The 24,528-nt window shown below is 41.9% G+C and overlaps 3 protein-coding genes across 3 annotated transcripts in view; all 3 read left to right on the top strand.

Moving 5' to 3' along the window:
* Positions 1-7,397, top strand: part of LOC134676568 (uncharacterized) — a 52,413-nt gene extending 45,016 nt beyond the window's left edge. The window contains exons 32-41 of the mRNA XM_063534960.1: positions 436-555; positions 964-1,159; positions 1,843-1,988; positions 2,086-2,195; positions 3,682-3,839; positions 4,849-4,989; positions 6,371-6,569; positions 6,692-6,793; positions 6,843-7,016; positions 7,292-7,397. Of these exons, the coding sequence (XP_063391030.1) occupies positions 436-555; positions 964-1,159; positions 1,843-1,988; positions 2,086-2,195; positions 3,682-3,839; positions 4,849-4,989; positions 6,371-6,569; positions 6,692-6,793; positions 6,843-7,016; positions 7,292-7,397 (1,452 nt within the window). The remainder of the gene's footprint in view (positions 1-435; positions 556-963; positions 1,160-1,842; positions 1,989-2,085; positions 2,196-3,681; positions 3,840-4,848; positions 4,990-6,370; positions 6,570-6,691; positions 6,794-6,842; positions 7,017-7,291) is intronic.
* A 247-nt stretch (positions 7,398-7,644) lies between these two features.
* LOC134676567 (uncharacterized) lies at positions 7,645-24,420 on the top strand. The gene is made up of 15 exons (XM_063534959.1): positions 7,645-7,771; positions 9,240-9,404; positions 11,231-11,349; positions 12,609-12,682; positions 13,427-13,605; positions 14,219-14,353; positions 16,108-16,230; positions 17,467-17,525; positions 18,793-18,927; positions 19,703-19,827; positions 21,865-21,971; positions 22,714-22,860; positions 23,703-23,960; positions 24,129-24,244; positions 24,413-24,420. Exons 2-15 carry the CDS (start codon positions 9,331-9,333, stop codon positions 24,418-24,420), a joined length of 1,659 nt encoding a protein of 552 aa, XP_063391029.1. The 5' UTR covers positions 7,645-7,771; positions 9,240-9,330.
* The window catches only part of LOC134676248 (DNA-dependent protein kinase catalytic subunit-like), a 92,619-nt gene continuing 92,389 nt past the window's right edge, over positions 24,299-24,528 (top strand). The window contains exon 1 of the mRNA XM_063534597.1: positions 24,299-24,528. Coding sequence (XP_063390667.1) covers positions 24,519-24,528 — 10 coding nt within the window. The 5' untranslated portion in view covers positions 24,299-24,518.

The following is a 24,528-nucleotide window of genomic DNA, read 5'->3' as shown; positions in this document are numbered from 1 at the left end:
TGCATGGTGTAAAATAATTTATTTTAAATACAGTCAAATACCCTATTTGGAATATAAATATACAGGGGGTCCGCTACCCTAAGGTTGTCTGGAAGAGATCGCTTTTTAGCGATAATACCGCCTGTTGTTTACCTCTGCTTGTATTTCTGTTTTCTTTTGCATTGTTTTCCTTTATTGAGGTGTGCAATAGAGTATTTGTATACAGGCGTTACACTTGATTTCCACGCAGAAATTCCAAATTCGAATCTACCTTCAAGTATTTTTTCACCTCAGCAGCTCGAACAAGGGTACTTTGCTTCTTAAAAACAGTGAGCAAAATGCGATTTTGCTCACTGAGTCATTTTGTCTCACTCAGTGAGCAAAATGCGATTTTGCTCACTGAGTGAGACAAAATGACTCAGTGAGCAAAATCGCATTTTGCTCACTGTTTTTAAGGTGATCTGCAACTGTAAAGAGGAATTAAAGCCGCAAGCTAGTGTTCTGCTCCCGGGTTTGCTCGCCGTGCTCGCCTCCGTCGAGGAGGGGAAGTGTATGAACGGACTGCATTTAGACGTAGTAAGTATAATTTAATAATTTACTTTTCCTGCCCTCTTTTATTCGCTTTTTTAGGGCTCCGTACTCAAAGGGTAATAACGGAACCCTATTACTAAAACTCCGCTGTCTATCTGTCTGTCCGTCTGTCTGTCACCAGGCTGTATCTCATGAACCGTGATAGCCAGACAGTCGAAATTTTCGCAGATGACGTATTTCTGTTGCCGCTATAACAACAAATACCTACTAAAAAGTACGAAACCCTCGGTTTTCATTTTAGAGATAGACTATTTAGTTGCGCAAAGGTCTCGAATTTGACAGCTGAAGTAGATGGCGCTTTACAAAAGTTGAGACATAGCCAGTGCGTGGTACGATGATTCATTCACAATTTTTATTAATTTTGAATTTCTTTGAAAATTAATTTATTTTCAGCTCGACACCATACTGTACTGGAAGGAAGACATCACCAGCGAAGACCTGAACACCATCACCCACCACCTCATCAGGACGTGTATGGAAAACCGCCGTAAAAACGTGTTCGACGGCTTGCTTAGGACTCTGCAGGGGTTGTTGGAGTTGTATGGAACCATACAAGTCGAGTGGAATAGCTTTGAAGCGTATTATGAAGGTTTGTGATTATCATCATCATCATCTTAGCCATAAGACGTCCACTGCTGAACATAGGCCCTCCCCCTTGGACCTCCATAAGTGCCGGTTGGAAGCGACCCGCATCCAGCGTCTTCCGGCGACCTTAACAAGGTCGTCTGTCCATCTTGTGAGTGGACGTCCTACGCTGCGCTTGCTAGTCCGTGATACCACAGAATAAATAATAGTACTAGGTACAGAAGACTCACTCTAACAAAACGCGTCTGTTACGATCAGAACAGATATGGCCGGTAGGTGGCGACAGCGCCACGCGCGGCTTATGGCTAGCCACCAAAATTGGTGTGGAACGGATGTACTTGTGAAAACGACGAAATCGCGGAGTGAGCCACGCCTGACATTATGTATCTACGTCGAACATTTAAAGGGCTGTATGTGTCGGCGGCCGATCGTAAGATAAGGCATATCGTGAAATTCCTAGGCATATCGTGAAGCAACCTAACGAACCTATCCTACCTATATATTAGTTTAATGTGACTGTAGTCAAAACATTACACAGGAACATTACGATCTGCCTGATCTTACGATCGGCCGCCGACATATGTACTGTAAAACGTACGACCACGTGCAAATAGATAATTCGCATTTATATTGTAAATAACTATTATATATGTATATGTATAATAATAAGTCATTATATTGTTTTAGATCCACACCACGACACACAAAAAGCACTGTTCAAAGTAATCAAAACGATATCGAAAACCAAATACATACCCACAGTGGTATCAAAACTCGTGGCGAAATTAGACACAGACCCATCCAATGTGTCCGAATGTTTCGGGCTGGCCATGGCGTCTCTCTCTCTCTCTCTTTCTCTCTCTCTCTCTCTCTCTCTCTCTCTCTCTCTCTCTCTCTCTCTCTATCTATCTATCTATCTCTTACCCCCAGTTGGGTAGTTTAGGAGATATTTTGAGAAGTAATGGCATCACGAGTTACGTTCGTGTGCTTTATTATGCCTCTTTGGGATGTGCGGAATGCTGTGGCGAACAAGAGTTCAGGTGAGTTAGAGTTTATGTAGTCTCTCTCTATCTCTATCTATCTCTTACCCCCAGTTGGGTAGTTTAGGAGATATTTGGAAAAGTGTAACGGTATCACGAGTTATGTCCGTGTGCTGTATTATGCTTCTCTGGGTTGTGCTGAATGCTGTGGGGATCAAGAATTTAGGTAAGTTAAGATTTAAACACGTAAGGGCCACTTGCACCATTCACTAACCCTGGGTTTTCTGGTTATACCTGGAGTTACCATGGTTACCAGTAAGATTTGACACTGGGTTAACGGTTTAACTGATTAACCCCGTGTTAGTGGGATGGTGCAAGTGGCGGTAAGTGATCCACTTTAAAAAAATCGACATTGTGTGTGATGTAATTATTGGACGACCCCTTAGCCCTCGTATTAACGCCCCCGCCCCGCCCCCGGAACGCCCGAGGAAACTATTAGACAAAAATAATCGCGGCACCATAGAGAAATATAATTTTCACCTCAGCAGCTCGAACAAGGGTACTTTGCTTCTTAAAAACAGTGAGCAAAATGCGATTTTGCTCACTGAGTCATTTTGTCTCACTCAGTGAGCAAAATCGCATTTTGCTCACTGAGTGAGACAAAATGTCATTCAAGTGACCTTTATAGTCAAATGTCATTTCAACATGCGGGGTCTAATACAAGTTCGATGTACTTGGGTTCTATTATCTCTGTCTCTCTAGGTATGTTCTCACTGCTTAGGGTGAAAAATTTTGTGTACTACACGAGATCAAAGTTATTTACATCTCGTGCGCTTTTGAATCCCTTACTACGCTCAAGATTCTAAATTAGATTATAGAATCTTTCGCTTGCACGGGACTCAAAATAAGCACTCGAAGAAATATCAAACTTTGATCTCTTGTTGTACAAATAACTAAAGACAAGAGTGCTCACTCCATACATCAGTTTTGGTACCAAAAATATTAGTATTTTCATAGTCGACATCTAGCGTCGAGTAGCGGAATTATCAGTACTGCTACTTGACAATAGATGTAGCGGCGACCGAAAAGTCTAATGCTCAACAATTTCCAGCTAATATTATCGGATTAACCGGAACTCTATTTTCAACTCCTTCTGCTTCTAATATTAGTTGTAAATTGTTGTTCAATACAATTTTCGTGGGTCACCACTCGAGAGACATCTAGTATCGAGTAGCGGTACTGATAATTCCGCTACTCGATGCTAGATGTCGACTATGAAAATACGAATGTTTTTGGTACCAAAACTGATGTATGGAGTGAGCACTCTTGTCTTACTATATATCTCTATGGCGGCACACGAGAGGTTAATATTTATTTAAATATTTATATATTCTGGCATACACACTTTGTCAGTAGAAACAGGCATATTCAAAAATTTTGGCACAATAAGTTTGAGTAAGACATAAAATACATGAGTAAGACATAAATTATGCGCATTTTTTTCACTGACAAAGTTGGTATGTTTCTGATTATGCCTCCTTTACAGGAAAATAGCGGACTACGTAACCAAAGTGATCTCTCACGACCGAACCAAATGCCTCCACATACTGTCATGCTACCTGTCGCGCGGACGCCGCGGCGAACACGTCGTCGACATGTTCGATACGATAGACCTGCCCCACATGATCGACAAGGACCAGAAAGGTAACACATTGCCACAGGGCGGACACGCCATACTTACATCATTTGCGTATATATTATGTGCGCGGCACGTCTGTACACGCGTCATTGTGTACGTGTGGATAAGTCGCTTTACTGAGAGGACGCCAGAAGTCCGCCAGATCCATGTCGTGGCCAGTCGCGGGGCGAGGTAATGCGAGTCGGGGAGGGGCGGTGCGTATGATAATACTATTACTTATTCTGTGACCATACTGACCGAAGTGGCTTCAGACTGAAGTGTCACGTCGTGGACATGTTCGATACGATAGACCTGCCTCACATGATCGACAAGGACCAGAGGTAAGCTAAATGCCATGCTATTACATTTAATAAACAAGAATCGATCGCAAAAAATAAATACAAAATCAACCATGTCTCGTTACTAATACGGTTCAGTGTGGCTCTGAACTTGTAGTAGTTATTAGTGAGTTTGGTTGTTACCTCACCTGAGTTGTGTACGAAAATAACCAGGATTCGAATCCTTTTAAATCTCGGGGCAGAGGTGTACGGTTGGAGCCGGTTTAGGTTTATTTGACGTTCATAAGCGCATTGTAATATGCCTACTTGAATAAACTATTTTTTATCTTTATCTTTTTATTAAAGAATAATTTTACAAGCTTTTATTTAGTTTCACCTGTCCCATTGTCTTGTCTGTCTGTCTGTCTGTCTGTCTGTCTGTCGGTCGGTAATCAAATCTTGCAAGTTAAATTTGAACCACTTTCCGGTTTCCGATTGAGCCGAAATTTTGCATGCATGTATAAATCGGATGACAATGCAATATTATGGTACCATCGAGCTGATCTGATGATGTAGACAGGATGTGGCCATAGGAACTCTGTGATGAAACAAGGCAACCTAATTGTGTTTGGGGCTTTTTAAATTCTCTTGATGAGTATTAGAAGTTGTCTGTCGAAAGAAAAGTACAGTCAGCGATAAAAGCTTGTACCAAAAATGAAATTTTTGCTAAAAATTGATTAAGAAAGGTATGTTGCAGCTCTGTTGTTAGTAAAACACGGGTTACCCCTGATGGAGGACGCGATGAAGAGGCGCTGCGTGGCCCAGATAGCTGCGTTAAAGCCAGCCACTGTTAAAGTTAGAAAACTCGTGGTAGAAGTCATGCGGAAGGCTTACGAAGGTGAGTGCATATGCAACCATAACCTCTAGCCGCCCAGAGACTTATAAAAAGGTCTCCTGTTCCATTCTAATTTGAACTTTGTGTTGACAGAATAAAATTTCATTTTGCTTGGCAAGGTTTGACGTATTTGGAACACCTACTGACATGACATAAATTTATTAATTTCCGCTACCTGAAGGTTGTCTGGAAGAGATCGCTTTTTAGCGATAAGACCGCCTGTTGTTTAACCTCTTCTTCCTGTATTATTTGTATTGTTTTCTGTAATGAGGTGTGCAATAAAGAGTATTTGTATTGTATTGTATTGTATTGTATGGGCGGCTAGAGGACATAGTAATAAGTAAGGATAGAGTGGTAACTCCATACATCAGTTTGCTTACCAAAACGCGAGTTATTTCGTAGTCGACATCTAGCGTCAAGTAGCAGCATTATCAGTACTGCGACTTGACAATAGATGTCGCGACGAACGGAAAGTGTAATGCTCAACAATTTTCAGCGAATATTATAGCCGGAATAACCGGAACTCTATTTTCAACTCCTTCTATGTCTAGTATTAGTTGTAAATTGTTGAGCAATACACTTTTAGTCAGTCGCGATACTCGTGACAATTACGGACGTATACAGGGTGATTTCTGGGTCGTGATCCAGAACCACTTTTTCTGACTCTGTAAATGATCCACATTATCATATGGTAGTATTTGATTAAAAGATAATTACTTTAATTATTCTTATTTTTCAAGTCAAATTAATGTTCTACTAAGTAATTATGGTCACCCTATGACTTTTGACATACGCTGTATGGAAAGCGACAAGACGTCACATTGAGTAGGGTCACCAAATTGTATGCAAAAATATTTTTTCCTACTTGTTATCTGGAAAATAATCATCATTATTGGTGATAAACAATAATTAACAACATCATTAGGCTCATCTTTGGATTCTGTATGATGTCTGGCTTTCTTGCTCCACGACCCCAAAATCACCCTGTATACGTACCTCGGAGTAATTAACAATGGAGCCGCCATTAACAGGCGTTCCCCTCTGTCGAAAATAGGCGGCCAATGGTCAACCACATGTCAACCATATGTATGGACTGACGTTTATCTGACATGACGTACCTATACATTTGATGTGCCCCACCCCCGCAAAAAACGGCAGACTATTTTGTACCGAAAATTTTAGACATGGCGTCTCCGTTGGTTATATCCTCTAAGATACGTACGGAGTTAGCACTCTATGGATGAACTGAAAGCCCGCATATCGCGGAAATGTGTGCGTACCCCTTAACCAGCGACATGGGCGCTATCCAATGCGCTATGACGTATGTTTTATACGACCTCATGGACATATAATAGTTTTACATCAACTTGTTCATATATTTCAGAACTCTTCACCACGCCACCACAGCCACCAGCCAAGCGACAGAAGACAGACTCCACCCCAATCCTCACCGCGAGCCGAGATGACGTATACACCAACACTGTACTGACCTGCCTCGGAGTGTACGCTGTGGACGCGAGCGAGGCGGCGGAGGCTGCGAGAGACGCTTTAGAGGCACATTTAGATAGAGATCTTGGCGCCAGGTGAGCCTAAACGTTATAAAAACTAAAAACAAATATTAATCAATATTAATACTGATTACGCTTTAAATACTCTGAACGCCACGCCTCTCGTGCGTGATCCGAGATGAGGTATACACCAACAGTGTACTGACCTGCCTCGGAGTGTACTCCGTGGACGCGAGCGAGGCTGCGGAGGCTGCGAGAGACGCTTTAGAGGCACATTTAGATAGAGATCTTGGCGCCAGGTGAGCCTAAACGTTATAAAAACTAAAAACAATATAATATCAATATTAGTACGCCATACGCTTTAAAAACTCGAACGCCACGCCTCACTTGCGTGAGCCGAGATGACGTATACACCAACAGTGTCCTGACCTGCCTCGGAGTGTACTCCGTGGACGCGAGCGAGGCGGCGGAGGCTGCGAGAGACGCTTTAGAGGCACATTTAGATAAAGATCTCGGCGCCAGGTGAGCCTAAACGTTATAAAAACTAACTCTGAACGCCACGCCTCTAGAGCGTGATCAGATGACGTATACAGTATACACCAACAGTGTTCTGACTTGCCTCGGAGGCTGCGAGATACGCTTTAGAGGCACATTTAGATAGAGATCTTGGCGCCAGGTGAGCCTAAACGTTATAAAAACTAAAAACAATATAATATCAATATTAATACGCCATACGCTTTAAAAACTCGAACTCCACGCCTCACTTGCGTGAGCCGAGATGACGTATACACCAACAGTGTACTGACCTGCCTCGGAGTGTACGCTGTGGACGCGAGCGAGGCGGCGGAGGCTGCGAGAGACGCTTTAGAGGCACATTTGGATAAAGATCTCGGCGCCAGGTGAGCCTAAACGTTATAAAAACTAACTCTGAACGCCACGCCTCTAGAGCGTGATCAGATGACGTATACAGTATACACCAACAGTGTTCTGACTTGCCTCGGAGGCTGCGAGATACGCTTTAGAGGCACATTTGGATAAAGATCTTGGCGCCAGGTGAGCCTAAATGTTATAAAAACTAAAAACAATATAATATCAATATTAATACGCCATACGCTTTAAATACTCTGAACGCCACGCCTCACGTGCGTGAGCCGAGATGACGTATACACCAACAGTGTACTGACCTGCCTCGGAGTGTACTCCGTGGACGCGAGCGAGGTGGCGGAGGCTGCGAGAGACGCTTTAGAGGCACATTTGGATAAAGATCTTGGCGCCAGGTGAGCCTAAACGTTATAAAAACCGGGCAAGTGCGAGTCGGACTCGCGCACGAAGGGTTCCGCACCATAATGCAAAAAAAGGCAAAAAAAAACGGTCACCCATCCAAGTACTGACCCCGCCCGACGTTGCTTAACTTCGGTCAAAAATCACGTTTGTTGTATGGGGCCCCACTTAAATCTTTATTTTATTCTGTTTTTAGTATTTGTTGTTATAGCGGCAACAGAAATACATCATCTGTGAAAATTTCAACTGTCTAGCTATCACGGTTCGTGAGATACAGCCTGGTGACAGACGGACGGACGGACGGACAACAGAGTCTTAGTAATAGGGTCCCGTTTTACCCTTTGGGTACGGAACCCTAATAAAAACAATATAATATTAATCAATATAAACCCGCCGATATAATATTAATAATATATAATATTAATATAATATTAATATATATATAGGGACCTATAGGGGCCTATAGGGACTGTGCGCGATGGAGGGTCTGCCATCTTGTGGCCTGAATCGGAAACATGTATACTTGTACATTGCCAAAGCAAGTGCTATCTACCGTTCTCGTCTGTACGTTTCCTTGTGCATAGTTGATTTTGCCATATTGTGGGCTACATCGGAAGCATAAACGACACATTTACGTCTCGCCACAGAATAAATAATAGTACTAGGTACAGAAGACTCACTCTCTAACAAAACGCATCTGTCACGATCAGCACTGATATGGCCGCTAGGTGGCGACAGCGCCACGCGCGGCTTATGGCAAACCCCAAAATTGGGGTGGAACGGATGTACTTTTAGCTACCTGTAGCAAAGCGACGAAATCGCGGAGTGAGCCACGCCTGGCCTCGCGCCAAAAATCTGACGGCTCCTGTGCTGCCCCCTATAGTTCATGCTCGGGGCATAACGTGCGCGGCGTCATCGTGAAGCTTGGCGTAAAGCACGAAGGTTGATATTGGGATGTATAGTTAGTTTTTTTTAGCATTAGTAATAAGGTAAACAATCTTAATGTGTCTTTTAATTGAAAAACACATTTTAAAAATAAGTTTCGGCAATTATGAATGAAATACGATCATTTATATTTTTCTGCTTTCAAAAGTAATAGTTACGGATTTTTATAAAGGGTTTTTCAATTAAAAGACATGTCAAGATCGCTTACATTCTCGAACTATAGCGGCGCTCATCAATTGACTCTCGCGACATCTATTGTCAAGTAGCAGTACTGATAATTCCGGTACTTGACGCTAGATGTCGACAACGAAAATAATAGCTAATTTCTGTGGTCCATTGGTTAACTGGTAGAGAATGCCTCAAGGCATTAAGTCCGCCTTTTGTACTTTTTACTTGTTCTTGTGCAATAAAGTTTAAAATAAATAAATAACTCGCGTTTTGGTAAGAAAACTATGTATGTAATGAAGTGACCAACTATGCTTACTTATTTCTCTATGGCCACGTCTACTATTTTTTCAGATTTGCAGAATGCTTCCTATTGGCCGTATACTTACCCGCACACACGGACAAGCCGCCAGACGTGTGTGGGTGCGTGTCGGCGTTACTAGGAATGCTGTTCGGCGGGGTGCGGGGCGCGGAGGGGTTCAAGGAGATACGACTGAGAGAGGAGCCTCTACCAGTCAGGTGAGTCTGTCCCTTTCCAACTAAATGCGTTCATCATCATCACATCATCACCTCAGCCTATATACGTCCCACTGCTGAGCACAGGGCTCCTCTCATGCGCGAGAGGGCTTGGGCTATAGTCCCCACGCTAGCCCAATGCGGATTGGGGACTTTACATACACCTTTGAATTTCTTCGCAGATGTATGCAGGTTTCCTCACGATGTTTTCCTTCACCGAAAAGCTAGTGGTAAATATCAAATGATATTGCGTACATAAGTTCCGAAAAACTCATTGGTACGAGCCAGGATTTGAACCCGCGACCTCCGGATTGAAAGTCAGACGTCATATCCACTCGGCCACCACTGCTTCACTAAGGGCAAGTTGCACCAACCACATTTGACAGACTGATCAACGTCAGCCGGCGCTCCCCAGCGCTTTACTATGAAACTTTCCATACATAGAAATTTAGCGAACTCTTTAACGATACGAACAGTTTGGTGCAACCGACCCTAAATGCGTTACCATAGTCTAATAAAATATGGTCTTCTCTTCCCAGAGTGACACAAGCCTACGTCACAATAACATTGCCATTTTATATAGCTCCCATATTATCATATAGCGCTGTCGCATGATGACGTAGGCTTGTGTCAGTCACGTGGTCGGAAGAGAGTACCAGGCGGAGTATATTATTATACCACGATGCGTTACCATGTTGGTGTGATGAATTCTTTGAAACCCACGCAACGTTCAAAATTCCACTTTTCGAATCATTCGCTACGATCGTGGTTCAGTTTTGGAATCTTTAGCTTGCTCTTGTATCAATATTAGCACGAGCTGTTAAACAACAACTTTGTTTTTGTTATAGCCTGTATTGTGTCCCACTGCTAGGCAACCTTTATAACTATATTAGGCGTATCCAGATTAGTACATTTTTCGCCAATCTGATTAAATTACCCGATCGGATTAGGACGTGCGGACGCAAACGCCAATTTGGCTCGCCGAATTCTACCGCCGATAATGACCCGGACCGGGTCATTATGACCGATATTACCGATAAAATGAGGTGCGGACGCAAGAATACCAATTTAAGACGCCAGTATTTTCGTTCATTTTTAGGGTTCCGTACCTCAAAAGGAAAAAACGGAACCCTTATAGGATCACTCGTGCGTCTGTCTGTCTGTCTGTCCGTCTGTCACAGCCGATTTTCTCCGGAACTACTGGACCAATCATTTTGAAATTTAGTACACGTATGTAAGTTTGTGACCCGAATACGGACATGTAACGTAAACAAATGAATTTTAAACATGGGGGCCACTTTTGGGGGGTAAATGAAAAAACTAAAAAAATAAAAATTTTCAAACTATATCATGTTACATATCAAATGAAAGAGCTTATTGTAAGGATCTCAAATATACATTTTTTATAATTTTCGAATAAACAGTTTAGAAGTTATTCAAGAAAATAGGCAAAAAATGACCATTCCCCCCTTTATCTCCGAAACTACTAGGTCTAAAATTTTGAAAAAAATACATAAAATAGGTCTATACCTATAGATAACAGGAAAACCTATTAGAAATGTACAGTCAAGCGTGAATCGGACTTAATTACAGTTTTTGATCCGGCCCCTACGGATTTAAAAAATACATTGTTAAAAATTGTGTAATATACGGAACCCTTGGAACGCGAGTCCGACTCGGGCTTGGCCGGTTTTTTCAATTTAGAGGGCTCTAATATCGCCATAAATCTAAAATTGGTGATTAAATTGGAGGTAGAGATTTCTTCAATTTCATTTCTGACCAAATCGGTCGATTTGATCATCCCGTTTGGATACCGCTTATGTGTGCAGGGAAGAACCAGGTTCGAGATTGCTGACGCTCAGCAAAACGTTCCAAGGCACGTTCGGGAGCTACAGCGCAACGAGGGGACGGACAAACACACGCGGCACTCCCAGTACTGTTAGATCAGGTACAAGCACAGTAAAAAAATTGTTGGTTTAGTATACAGCTCACAAATAAACCTACTATAGAGAAATAATAAGTAACATATAGTGCTCACTCCATACATCAGTTTTACAAATACAAATCGTTTATTGACCAAATAATTTTACAATTGACATCACAGATTGAACTTAGCAGAAAATTAAATTTTACAATTAAACTAATATTCATCGGCCCCAAACTAGGCACAGCCTGTATCTCGGGAACCGGGAAAATAGATTATGATACCAAAATGCCTATTATTGTCGTAGACGACATCTATCGACAATATGATATTTAAAACTTTCGCGTTTTGGACACATTCTAACTCACATTTATAGATCGGTCGGGTCTATCGCGAATTTATTTTATTAACGTCGGTAAATGCGCGTTAGACCCGTCTATAAATGTGAGTTAATACCTAGCGAGAAGTAGCGGATCTATCAGTACTGCTACTTGGCAATAGATGTCGGAACGAACAAAAAGTCTAATTAATGCTCAACAATTTTCAGCTAATATTATAACCGGATCAACCGGAACTCTATTTTCTTCTTCTATATTCTATATTTTGCTTATAATATTAGTTGTAAATTGTTGAGCAATACACTTTTCGTTAGTCGCGACACTCGTGACATCTAGTGTCAAGTAGCGGTACTGATAAATTCGCTATTTGACGATAGATGTCGACTACGAAAATAATAACTACAATAAGCGTTTTGGTGAGGCAACTGATGTATAGAGTGAGTACTCTATACTTGCTTATTTCTCTATGCCACAAGTACAGTACAGTCATCAGCAATAGTATCTTACACAACTAGGGCCGCAAAAATATGTGACACGTTCTTATTTGGATCGCAATAAGAGCGCGTCATATATTTTTGCGGCCCTAGTTGTGTAAGATATTATTGCTGATGACTGTACCTGTGTAAAATTTATAGCCAAAGTACTTATATTATATATAGGTATGTTTATAGTTTATGCGTATTTATAGATATGTAGTACTGGTTTTTCTCTTTACTCATTGCTCTCGTCTTTGCCCCTTGTTATTTGTCCATATTAAATTGTCTTTCACCGGTTAGTGTTTGATCCTTTCGCATTTTCTCAAAGGTTAGCTGGAAGAGATCCCTTTTAGGGATAAGTTCGCCTTTGTACATAATATTTTTATTTCTGTTTTGTTTTACCTGTTTAATTAAACCTGTTTATGGGCAATAAAGTGACATACATACATATATTACATTTTGTTTTCAGACGCTAACAATTCGGCGATTGACGTTCAAATACCGGTCGATAGTATACTGCAAACGCTGCTCGATTTCGCTAAGGTATCACACACGTTCTTTGTTATTCTGACCATAGAGAAATAAGTAAGGATAGAGTGCTAACACCATACATCAGTTTTCTTACCAAAACGTGGGTTATTTCGTAGTCGACATAGCGACTAGCGTCGAGTAATGGATTTATCAGTACCGCTACTTGACACCAGATGTCACGAGTGTCGCGACTGAGGAAAAATGTACTGCTAAAACCATTTACAACTAATATAACGAGCGGAAGGAGTTGAAAGTAGAGTTCCGGTTAATCCGGTTATAACATTAGCTGAAAATTGTTGAGCATTAGATCTAATTTTAGATTAATTTTTGTAAGTCTACTAACAAATCTTTATGAGTCCATAGTTGCTCGAAATAAATGTTTTTCATTTCATTACACTTTTCGTTCGTCGCGACATCTATTGTCGAGTAGCAGTACTGATAAATCTGCTAATTGACGCTAGATGTCGACTACGAAAACAATAAACGTATTGGTAAGAACACTGATGTATGGAGTGAGCACTTATTTCTCTATGGTTGCTCGATATTTAATGATTTTTTGAAGTGAAAACTTCTTTAGCGGCGCTGTGCACTTTTTGTGATGGGGAAAAAATGTTAAACTCGCGAGAGCGTAAGACGTAAGACGCTTCGTAAGACGGACACGTGACCTAATTGAAAAACTGTTACAATGTGAGTTTTCACTTCTGCCGGCACTCTCGGAGTGCAACCCTTTTTTTATCTGTTTTTCATGTTTTTCAGACATCGACCGATGCAGCTCGCTGCCTACTCGCAGAAGTACTGCGCTCCGTTCTCTCAAACACCAAATTCGATGTGGCGTCTACACTGGTCCCACTGTTGGGCACATTGCTGGGCCGAGAGCCCACAGACCTCACGCCGGTGTATATAGACGTGTGTAGAGTGTTAGAAGGGAGAGTGGGGTGAGTAGCCCACAGCTGGGCATGTTGGGCTAGTTGGCCTCAAAAATGTTAGCTTTGTTTTATCAAACACCAAATTCGATGTGGCGTCTACACTGGTCCCACTGTTGGGCACATTGCTGGGCCGAGAGCCCACAGACCTCACGCCGGTGTATATAGACGTGTGTAGAGTGTTAGAAGGGAGAGTGGGGTGAGTAGCCCACAGCTGGGCATGTTGGGCTAGTTGGCCTCAAAAATGTTAGCTTTGTTTTATCAAACACCAAATTCGATGTGGCGTCTACACTAGTCCCACTGTTGGGCACATAGCTGGGCCGAGAGCCCACAGACCTCACGCCGGTGTATATAGACGTGTGCAGAGTGTTAGAAGGGAGAGTGGGGTGAGTAGCCCACAGCTGGGCATGTTGGGCTAGTTGGCCTCAAAAATGTTAGCTTTGTTTTATCAAACACCAAATTCGATGTGGCGTCTACACTAGTCCCACTGTTGGGCACATAGCTGGGCCGAGAGCCCACAGACCTCACGCCGGTGTATATAGACGTGTGCAGAGTGTTAGAAGGGAGAGTGGGGTGAGTAGCCCACAGCTGGGCATGTTGGGCTAGTTGGCCTCAAAAATGTTAGCTTTGTTTTATCAAACACCAAATTCGATGTGGCGTCTACACTAGTCCCACTGTTGGGCACATTGCTGGGCCGAGAGCCCACGGACCTCACGCCGGTGTATATAGACGTGTGTAGAGTGTTAGAAGGGAGAGTGGGGTGAGTAGCCCACAGCTGGGCATGTTGGGCTAGTTGCCTACAGAATTATTAGTATACAGGTTGGAACATTTTTAGAGACTGAGCTGAAAGGATAGTGTTATTTAAGTGTTATTATAATCTAAAATCATTCATCGAACAAAATCATTAAAATGAAATATTGTTATATCAGTGACAACCCTACAAAGTTACTATATTTGTTAGTGCATACGAACTTAATATACATACTTAAAAAAACATAATTAAATAACTTAAACTAAATCTAAAAATAAACAAAACTAAACTTAAAATAAATGATTACAAAATATCCACCTGCGGCATGGTGCCGTTAGATGCTGGTAGCATTTCCTCGCTGTATCGCAATACTTATTCTTTGTGCGAGGAAGCTGCCAGATCTACGGTCACCAGTGGCGTCAGCTATCCTTTTTGATAGCGCCTTAAAAAGGGTAGACGCGTTCGGACCCCACGGGCCAAGGGTCTCGACACCAAAAGGTACGAAATCGTATTCGGGGCCGAGACCCCTATATTTGGACTTCTTTAATTTTTCGGATGATGGTAGCATGACGTAGGAGGAAACGGAGTCATTAGAAGCATGATTTTGAATGATTTTAGGGGGGGGGGGGTCAAAAATCAAACAAAGTTACTTACATTTCTAAATTGACACACATGCCATGTCATTTAATAGGATCTACTGGCTAGGGTTGAAACATACAGATTTTTGGTCGAATGTTTAACAAACTGTATCTCAAAACCGGTTAGAAATATTAACGTGATAAATAAAGTACGTAGCCTAAACGATTCCCCGTTTGCGTAAAAGTCGTTCGTTCTGTTCCACCCGATATACACGGTGTAACATGAGGAAACCGAATAATTTTAACAGCGTATTCCTGCTCATATTTAGAGACAAAAATGTCATATAAACTTTTTTGAAATTCGCCTAGTTTCAGAGATAATATTAACCTCTAGCGGCCCACCATACAAGGAAAATTGGCAATCGAATTTGAATCAACCGAATTAGAAAATAGAGTTGAATTTGTTTTGTTTTAAAATCGAATGAAACAAAATAAACGAAACTCTATTCCATTTCATTAAGATTTAATTTTCATTGGAGGTAATTTGTACTAGTATTAGGACATTGAACCCCAAGAGGTTAATTAAAAGAAAAATAAGTTTTTATTGTTACATACTGTAAAAGGCATTTTTGACGGTGATGTTGCTGCTTATGGGACGTAGTCTAAATGTTAAAATCAATTTTAAGTGACAAATTTACCAATAACATTATTTTTTTATGTTTTTTTTTGGCGAAATTTACCTAAACTCATATTACATTTTTTCCTTTTTTTGGCCTCAGAAATGTGTGGTTAAAATTATTCGGTTTCCTCATGTTACACCGTATATATCGTCAGGTGACAAGCAAAACTCACTAATTACCACCACAAGTTAAAAGCCGTAGTGAAACATACTAATACCTAAAAAAGGTTGATTTTTGTTTAATATTTTTTTGTAATCAGTGAGTTTTGCTTGTCACCTGACGATATTTCGTCGGGTGACAAGCAAAAGTAACTAACTAACACCATTGAAATTATCGGACGATAAACCGTATTACAAGTGTAATAAAGTACATTATTACTTTAATTTTTTGATAGTACTTAGTGACTTTTGCTTTTCACCCGACGATTTATTAGTACGTATTCTTTTCATAAATTGGCGACTGAACTAGATTTTTTATCATGGTTCAAGTAATATTTTTATTTCAGTCTTCTCGCCCCTGTGGAGAGGCTCCGGACGCTTACATCTGGCACAGAAGGAGCTGCCTTGTCGAGACTTTTATACGAAGACGTCGCTATGAGGTGTTTGGGAGACGCCATGTTCCAACTAGGGTTAGTTAATAATAATAATACATGTAAATGGGTTCTAGCTGGTGTATTACATAAGTACATAACATCAAACTTGTCTTAAAGGGCCTCTGTGCTGTTGGCTTCGGCCACGCATGCCTCCCAAAGGTTCGGGGCCCCATGGTCCCGAGATATGGAAAGACATACAAAAAAAAATATTTATTTCAATAACAACAACTAAGGCCCACTTGCACCGTCCCACTAACCCGGAGTTAAGCGGTTAAACCGTTAACCTAGTGTCAAAATGTACTGGTAACCAACTCCAGGTTTAACCGGTTAACCCCAGGTTAGAGGAATGGCGCAAGTGGGTCTAAAAGTTACATTTAAGGTAGGGAGGTAAATAACCAGTCAAATTATATATTTTGCTTCAAATAATATTATTTACAGTGTAAATACAATGGGGTTGGCTGGTCGAAGTTTTTAGCAGATGGCGCCATCATAGCCTGCCCTGTCAATCCCTAGAATTGTGTCATGTTTATGTTTTTTAGGGTTCCGTACCCAAAGGGTAAAACGGGACCCTATTACTAAGACTTCGCTGTCCGTCCGTCCGTCTGTCACCAGGCTGTATCTCACGAACCGTGATAGCTAGACAGTTGAAATTTTCACAGATGATGTATTTCTGTTGCCGCTATAACAACAAATACTAAAACCAGAATATAATAAATATTTAAGTGGAGCTCCCATACAACAAACGTCTTATTTTGCCGTTTTTTGCGTAATGGTACGGAACCCTTCGTGCGCGAGTCCGACTCGCACTTGCCCGGTTTTTTTAATACCCCGGATGCCAGCCCTTTAAGCCAAATCTCATAGAAAACAAGCTATGATGGCGCCATCTATGCAAACCTTTGACAGTTGCCAACCCCATTATTACATACATACATACATCACTGGCTCAGTGACCCAAAGAGGATCTTGGCCTCTGACACAAGAGAGCGCCATTCTGCCCTATTCTGCGCCACTTCACGCCAGTTGGGTATTCCGAGGGCGGATAGGTCTTTTTGGGCTTCGTCACTCCAGCGGTATCTGGGACGCCCAGACGGACGTTTTCCGCCCGGGTGCCCCACATACGCTCTTCTCACAGCACGATCCTCCCCCATCCTCTCCAGGTGACCAAGCCAGCGGAGTCGTGTTGCTTTGATCTCGCCACTTATATTAGGCATCGAAACCAGCTCCTCTAGCTCCCTATTTTTTACCCCATTATTACTTATATTATATTTACAGACAGCCAGAGGACATCCAAGATGAGGTTATGAATGAGGCTTCAACGTTTTCCATTGAAGGTACACGTTTTACATTCCTCATGATCTAAAAGTGGCTCATTATACTGGAAACAGTTACGTAACGCTGCCATACATGACCCAAAAAAATTTTATTAAGCTATGAGCTTCATCACGTCTGATATTTGAGTAATTCTAAGCATTTCTAGCCTGGGGTGGGGGGGAGGGTGGGGTACAAAGACGGCCGCCACCCGTCATCTTTAAAAAAAATCTATTCTGATCCTGGTGGGTACTAGGGCGAGTTTGGTATCATTTTCGTATAAACGAAAAACGTAGAATTCATTGCTGATATTTGTTTTTTTCAGTTACATAGTAATTTTACAAGAAAAACGTAAAAAGGTGAAAATTTGGTTGGAGATTTTTGCTACGCGGAGCCGAAACTACAAAAGATAGAAAGTTGAAATTTGCACACTAGATTACATTTATAAAGTGTACAAGAGATAAGAAGCGATTTTGAGAAATCAACCCCTAAGGGGGTTAAAAAGGGGATGAAAGTTTGTATGGGGTTCAAGTTTTATTTTAAGCTAGGAATTTGAAACTTTGTAAAACGATATATTATTAAAATACAAGAAAACTAATTTCAGCGTTTTTGAAAATTCATCCCCTAAGGTGGTGAAAAAGGGGTTGAAAGTGTGTATAGATATCAAAAAATTTTTCGAACGCGGGATTTGAATCTTTGTATTTGGGGATATTATTAAAAGACAGGAAAAGTAATTTCAGCGTTTTGTAAAATTCATCCCCTAACAGGGTTAAAAAGGGGTTGAAAGTTTGAATCCATTACAAATCCGAGTAGACACACATTTCTTATTGCCTCCCAGGCTTGAAATGCTTAGAATTACTCAAGGAACATATGTGATGAAGCTCATAGCTTAATAAAAAAAATTTGGGTCAACTTTATAACTGCTTCCGCTATTAGATATTTACTAGTCGCTTTTCGGTGAAGTAAAACATCGCGAGGAAACAGGACTAATCCCAATAATGCCTAGTTTCCCCTGTGGGTTGGAAGGTCAGATGGTAGTCGCTTTCGTAAAAACTAGTGCCTAGGTCAAATCATAGGATTCGTTGTCAAGCGGATCCCAGAGGCTCACATGAGCCGCGGCAAAATGCCGGGACAACGCGACGAAGAAGATGATCTGAAAGTGGCTTATTATTTATCTATGTTTCAACTATATCCTCGTGCCGCCCAATGTACATTAGGATGTGCACTCAGTTTCGATGGAATGTCAACCTTATTGAAAACAGTGTAGGTAGCATTTCATTTGACTTTCAGACCTGAAAAAGGCTTTTGGAAAGCTGTCGAATTGGGATGATCTTACCCTGCAGCAACGCAGAGCGGTCAGGGGCACCCTTCCCCCCCTCTGGACCGACAGGAGGGATTTCAACACCTTACTGGACTCCTATGAAGGTAAACCTACTCAAATTGAAATTAATATCTTGGCAGACATAACATGGAAAACATATACAAGAGTTCGAATAATATCCATCATTATTATATTTATAGTATGTAAATATTGTATAAATATGTAGTAGTTTATATATTTTATTTATTTATGTAGTTTATATGTATAGTTTGCTTTTTTTTATTCACTGAATTAGTATATTTCTCTCTCTGCACCAATTGTAGATGTCTGTTGGGCCCTATGGTTGACTGGTAGAGAATGCCATTTGGCATTAAGTCCGCCATTTGTACATTTTTGTATATACTTTGTGCAATAAAGTTTAATTAAATAATAAATAAATACAGTGTGGAAAGATAAGTCGGGCCCTGGAGGTTAGCTGGCTCGTTTTACTTCATCATCATCATCATCATCTCAGCCTATATACGTCCCACTGCTGAGCACAGGCCTCCTCTAGAGCGCGAGAGGGCTTGGGCTATAGTCCTCACGCTAGCCCAATGCGGATTGGGGACTTCACATACACCTTTGAATTTCTTCGCAAATGTATGCAGTTTTCCTCACGATGTTTTCCTTCACCGAAAAGCGACTGGTAAATATCAAATGATATTTCGTACATAAGTTCCGAAAAACTCATTGGTACGAGCCGGGGTTTGAACCCGCGACCTCCGGATTGCAAGTCGCACGCTCTTACCGCTAGGCCACCAGCGCTCTCGTTTTACTTAAAGGAGACATTCCTTTATTTTTACAGTTGACTGTACTCTTTTGTTTGTAAAAACGTTCCAGTGCCAGAAACCGCGGGGAGCTGGTTCGACAAGATGGCCGCCGCGCTTAAACAACAATCTGTCAACTGCTGGCGCTGGCTGAGAAGAGCCGATCAGTGGCCGCGGAGGCACTTCGAGATATCTGCCGTGAGTACTGTAAAGGGAACGGCCTACGGAGGACCCTGCGGGCATGGATAAAACACAAGATCACTTCTTCTTGTATATGTCGCAGTCAAAAGTGTGAACTGGTCAAAAGAACTTTTAACCGACAAAAACAGGCAAAACTGCTTTTGACTGAGCATGTTGGTCAAAAGTAGATTTACCTGAAAATCATTGGTTAATAGTAATTGTGACTGTTACTATCAGTCAAAAGTACTCGCAGAGATAGGTAGGTTAGGGGTTTTTTTTTTTGCTACGCCCAAAAAACGAAACTGTTCCCAGAGATAGGTAGGTTAGGGTTATTTTTTTTTGCTACGCCCTAAAAACGAAACTGCTGCCAGAAATAGGTAGGTATGATTTTCAGATAAAACTACTTTTGACCAACATGCTCAGTCAAAAGCAGTTTTGCCTGTTTTTGTCGGTTAAAAGTTCTTTTGACCAGTTCACACTTTTGACTGCAACATAAATATTTTCTCAGCTAGTTTTACAATTAAATATCTATACTTGATGGCTGCCTCTAATGTAATGCCAATTCCGCACCGCGTTCTATTTGACAGCGGGCTGATATTCTAAATTTAAATATCGTGACTAACCAGTCACAGATTAAAAAAGGTTGCAAACCTTTACAGTACTTTATTTATTTATTTATTTAAACTTTATTGCACAAAGTATATACAAAAATGTACAAATGGCGGACTTAATGCCAAATGGCATTCTCTACCAGTCAACCATAGGGCCAAACAGACATCTACAATTGGTGCAGAGAGAGAAATATACTTATTCAGTGAACCACCACCACTTACTTTACCAGCGGAGGTACCTAAAAGTACATCCGTTCCACCCCAATTTTGGGGCAAGCCATAAGCCGCGCGTGGCGCTGTCGCCACCTAGCGGCCATATCTGTCCTGATCGTAACAGACGGGTTTTGTTAGAGAGTGAGTTTTCTGTACGTAGTACTATTATTTATTCTGTGACATTACTCTTAATGCGCTGGTGGCCTAGCGGTAAGAGCGTGCGACTTTCAATTCGGAGGCTGCGGGTTCGAACCTCGGCTCGTACCAATGAGTTTTTCGGAACTTATGTACGAAATATCATTGGATATTTACCAGTCGCTTTTCGGTGATGGAAAACATCGTGAGGAAACCGGACTAATCCCAATAAGGCCTACTTTCCCCTCTGGGTTGGAAGGTCAGATGGCAGTCGCTTTCGCAAAAACTAGTGCCTACGCCAGTTCTCGGGATTAGTTGCCAAGCGGACCCCAGGCTCCCATGAGGAGGATGAGTACATTACTCTTAATATCTAGGAGACGGAGCTTTGCTCGAATAACATAAAAACTCAATAATGCGTGTTTTCCCAGAGATAAGATCTAGCCAGATCGTTGTTTTCGCTCCCGAAAACCTCCATATAGCCAATTACATCGAAATCATAGTCTAATAAAACAGTTTTCTCTTCCCAAAGTGACACAAGCCTACGTCACAATAACATGGCCGCTATATATAGCGCTATCGCATATTATCATATAGCGCTGTCGCATGATGACGTAGGCTTGTGTCAGTCACGTGACCACGAAGAGACGGGAAGAGAGTACCAGGCGGAGTATATTATTATACCATGATCGAAATCGTTATCGGTTTTTAGGGTTCCGTACCCAAAGGGTAAAACGGGACCGTATTACTAAGACTTCGCTGTCCGTCCGTCCGTCCGTCTGTCACCAGGCTGTATCTCACGAACCGTGATAGCTAGACAGTTGAAATTTTCACAGATTATGTATTTCTGTTGCCGCTATAACAACAAATACTAAAAACAGAATAAAATAAAGATTTAAATGGGGCTCCCATACAACAAACGTGATTTTTGACCAAAGTTAAGCAACGTCGGGAGGGGTCAGTACTTGGATGGGTGACCGTTTTCTTTTTGCTTTTTTTTGTTTTTTTTTTTGCATTATGGTACGGAACCCTTCGTGCGCGAGTCCGACTCGCACTTGTCCGGTTTTTGTATATGGAAGAAATTGTTTTGTTGTAACAGATAGCAGAGGCGTTGTCATGGCAACACGATCCTGCCGAAACTATGCCCTCACAGCTCTTTAAGACCTCCGACTGCCTCGCAGAAAGTGCCGCCAGACTTATGATCAGGTAAACTAATTCACACACAATTCAATTTGTTCCTGAGTGATGGCTTTTTCTATGAATATAAGTATTTATATATTATATATATCGTCGTCTAGTGCCCACAACACAAGCCTTATTGAGCTTATAGTGGGATAGATCGATTCTGTGTAAAATTGTCGGATTATATTTATTTATTTACACAGTCCATAATAGCGAATGAAACTACATTAGTATTTTACAGTACATATGGTACATATGGAAACAGCACTTTCCGTGCGTATGTCAAAAGTACAAAGAGCCATATGTATAGTCAGCCAAGAAAGAGGTAACCACTTTCTTGGCTGACCGTACTGTAAAAAGTTGTACGATACACGTGCGAATAGGTTATTCGCCTCCCGTTTCGAATTTCCTCTTTTCCGCACTTGTATCGTAAATAACTATTATACAATCGTGATATAATGGAAAGCTTTTCAGTCGAGTACTCAACAAGCTTCGTGGCCTTAGTAGGTACGAGATTGAAATACTTGATTATATCACTATTGTATACAAAACTTAATCTACGAGTCAACAAAAATAATAGATTTTTTTTCTTCTTTGTGTCTTAATAAATGGGGGTTTTAATCAAGAACGAAAATTTGTTTTTTTTTTGTCTTACGACGCACGGTTTAGGTGATATATCTCTGTGATCTCTATTATACATATGTATTTATACACCTAAAACTATTTGGGCCGAAGGTTAATAATAATACCGCGACTTTCCTTACAGATCGTCATATTACAACTCGCTCCAACTTAGCGAAAGAGATGACAAGACAAGCAAGCTGTCCCGCTCGCACGAGTTGAGATGGTGCATGCGAGCGAACGAGATGGGCATACCGAACATAGCGCTGCAATGCGTTGAGAGGAACGTAGAGTGAGTAAAGAGATATTTTATAAACAATAAAAGTGATAAAAACCGGACATATGCGAGTCGGACTCACCCACCGAGGGTTCCTACTTTTTAGTATTTGATGTTATAGCGGCAACAGAAATACATCATCTGTGAAAATTTCAACTGTCTAGCTAGCGAGCGTACAAGCGTAGCGAGTGAATCTAATTTAGAATCTTGAGCGTAGTAAGGGGCTCACAAGCGCGTGAGATGCAAATAACTTTGATCTCGTGTTATACAGTCAGCAGCAGAAGTTGCTAAGCGGGCGAGGTGTTCAAAATTACCTCGACACGCTCTTATTCTATTAACAATAAAGTCGCGTCAAGATCATTTTGAACACCTCGCCCGCTTAGCAACTTCTACTGCTGACTGTACATACAACTTTTCACCTCAGAAGTGAGAGCGTATGTGAAAAAAAGATGCGGCCGTTTATGCCGCAAAAAACGTATATGTGACGTTATCTATGAAAAGGGACCTTATTGTCGATGGCGCTTACGCCATTATTAACGATGCTCTCATATAAATACAATGCCGCGCGACGCTGTGCGGGGTAAGCACCATCGACAATAAGGTCCCTTTTCATAGATAATGCCCCATATTTCGACACTCTCAAGGGAATCAAAATGTATAGGGTACATCCCCTTGACCTTGAACTATGAACTCTGGCAAGTAATATCGTCTTACACTACAAATACAAAATAATATCTCATACTATAAATTAGTGAAAAAATAATACGTTAGCACGGAACCCTCGGTAAGCGAGTCCGACTCGCGCTTGTCCGATTATTAAATTGTATTTGGTTTGAAATCGTAACTACATATTGCAGAGAGCTGAGCGGGGTCGAGACGCTGGCTTGGTTGAGACAGAAGCTACTAGCGCTCCGGCAAACGGCGCTGGAGCGGGCAAACTCGGAACTTCTGCGGGACGCACTGATGAAAGCGGGTCAGTATCTTAACTACATATTGCAGAGAGCTGAGCGGGGTCGAGACGCTGGCTTGGTTGAGACAGAAGCTACTAGCGCTCCGGCAAACGGCGCTGGAGCGGGCAAACTCGGAACTTCTGCGGGACGCACTGATGAAAGCGGGTCAGTATCTTAACTACATATTTCAGAGAGCTGAGCGGGGTCGAGACGCTGGCTTGGTTGAGACAGAAGCTACTAGCGCTCCGGCAAACGGCGCTGGAGCGGGCAAACTCGGAACTTCTGCGGGACGCACTGATGAAAGCGGGTCAGTATCTTAACTACATATTGCAGAGAGCTGAGCGGGGTCGAGACGCTGGCTTGGTTGAGACGGAAGCTACTAGCGCTCCGGCAAACGGCGCTGGAGCGGGCAAACTCGGAACTTCTGCGGGACGCACTGATGAAAGCGGGTCAGTATCTTAACTATATATTGCAGAGAGCTGAGCGGGGTCGAGACGCTGGCTTGGTTGAGACAGAAGCTACTAGCGCTCCGGCAAACGGCGCTGGAGCGGGCAAACTCGGAACTTCTGCGGGACGCACTGATGAAAGCGGGTCAGTATCTTAACTACATATTTCAGAGAGCTGAGCGGGGTCGAGACGCTGGCTTGGTTGAGAGAGAAGCTACTAGCGCTCCGGCAAACGGCGCTGGAGCGGGAAAACTCGGAACTTCTGCGGGACGCACTGATGAAAGCGG

Source organism: Cydia fagiglandana, chromosome 24 (genome assembly GCF_963556715.1).
Source record: "Cydia fagiglandana chromosome 24, ilCydFagi1.1, whole genome shotgun sequence".
Classification (NCBI taxonomy): domain Eukaryota; kingdom Metazoa; phylum Arthropoda; class Insecta; order Lepidoptera; family Tortricidae; genus Cydia; species Cydia fagiglandana.
The sequence above is the reverse complement of the archived record's forward strand: the minus strand, read 5'-3'. Positions and strand labels throughout refer to the sequence as shown.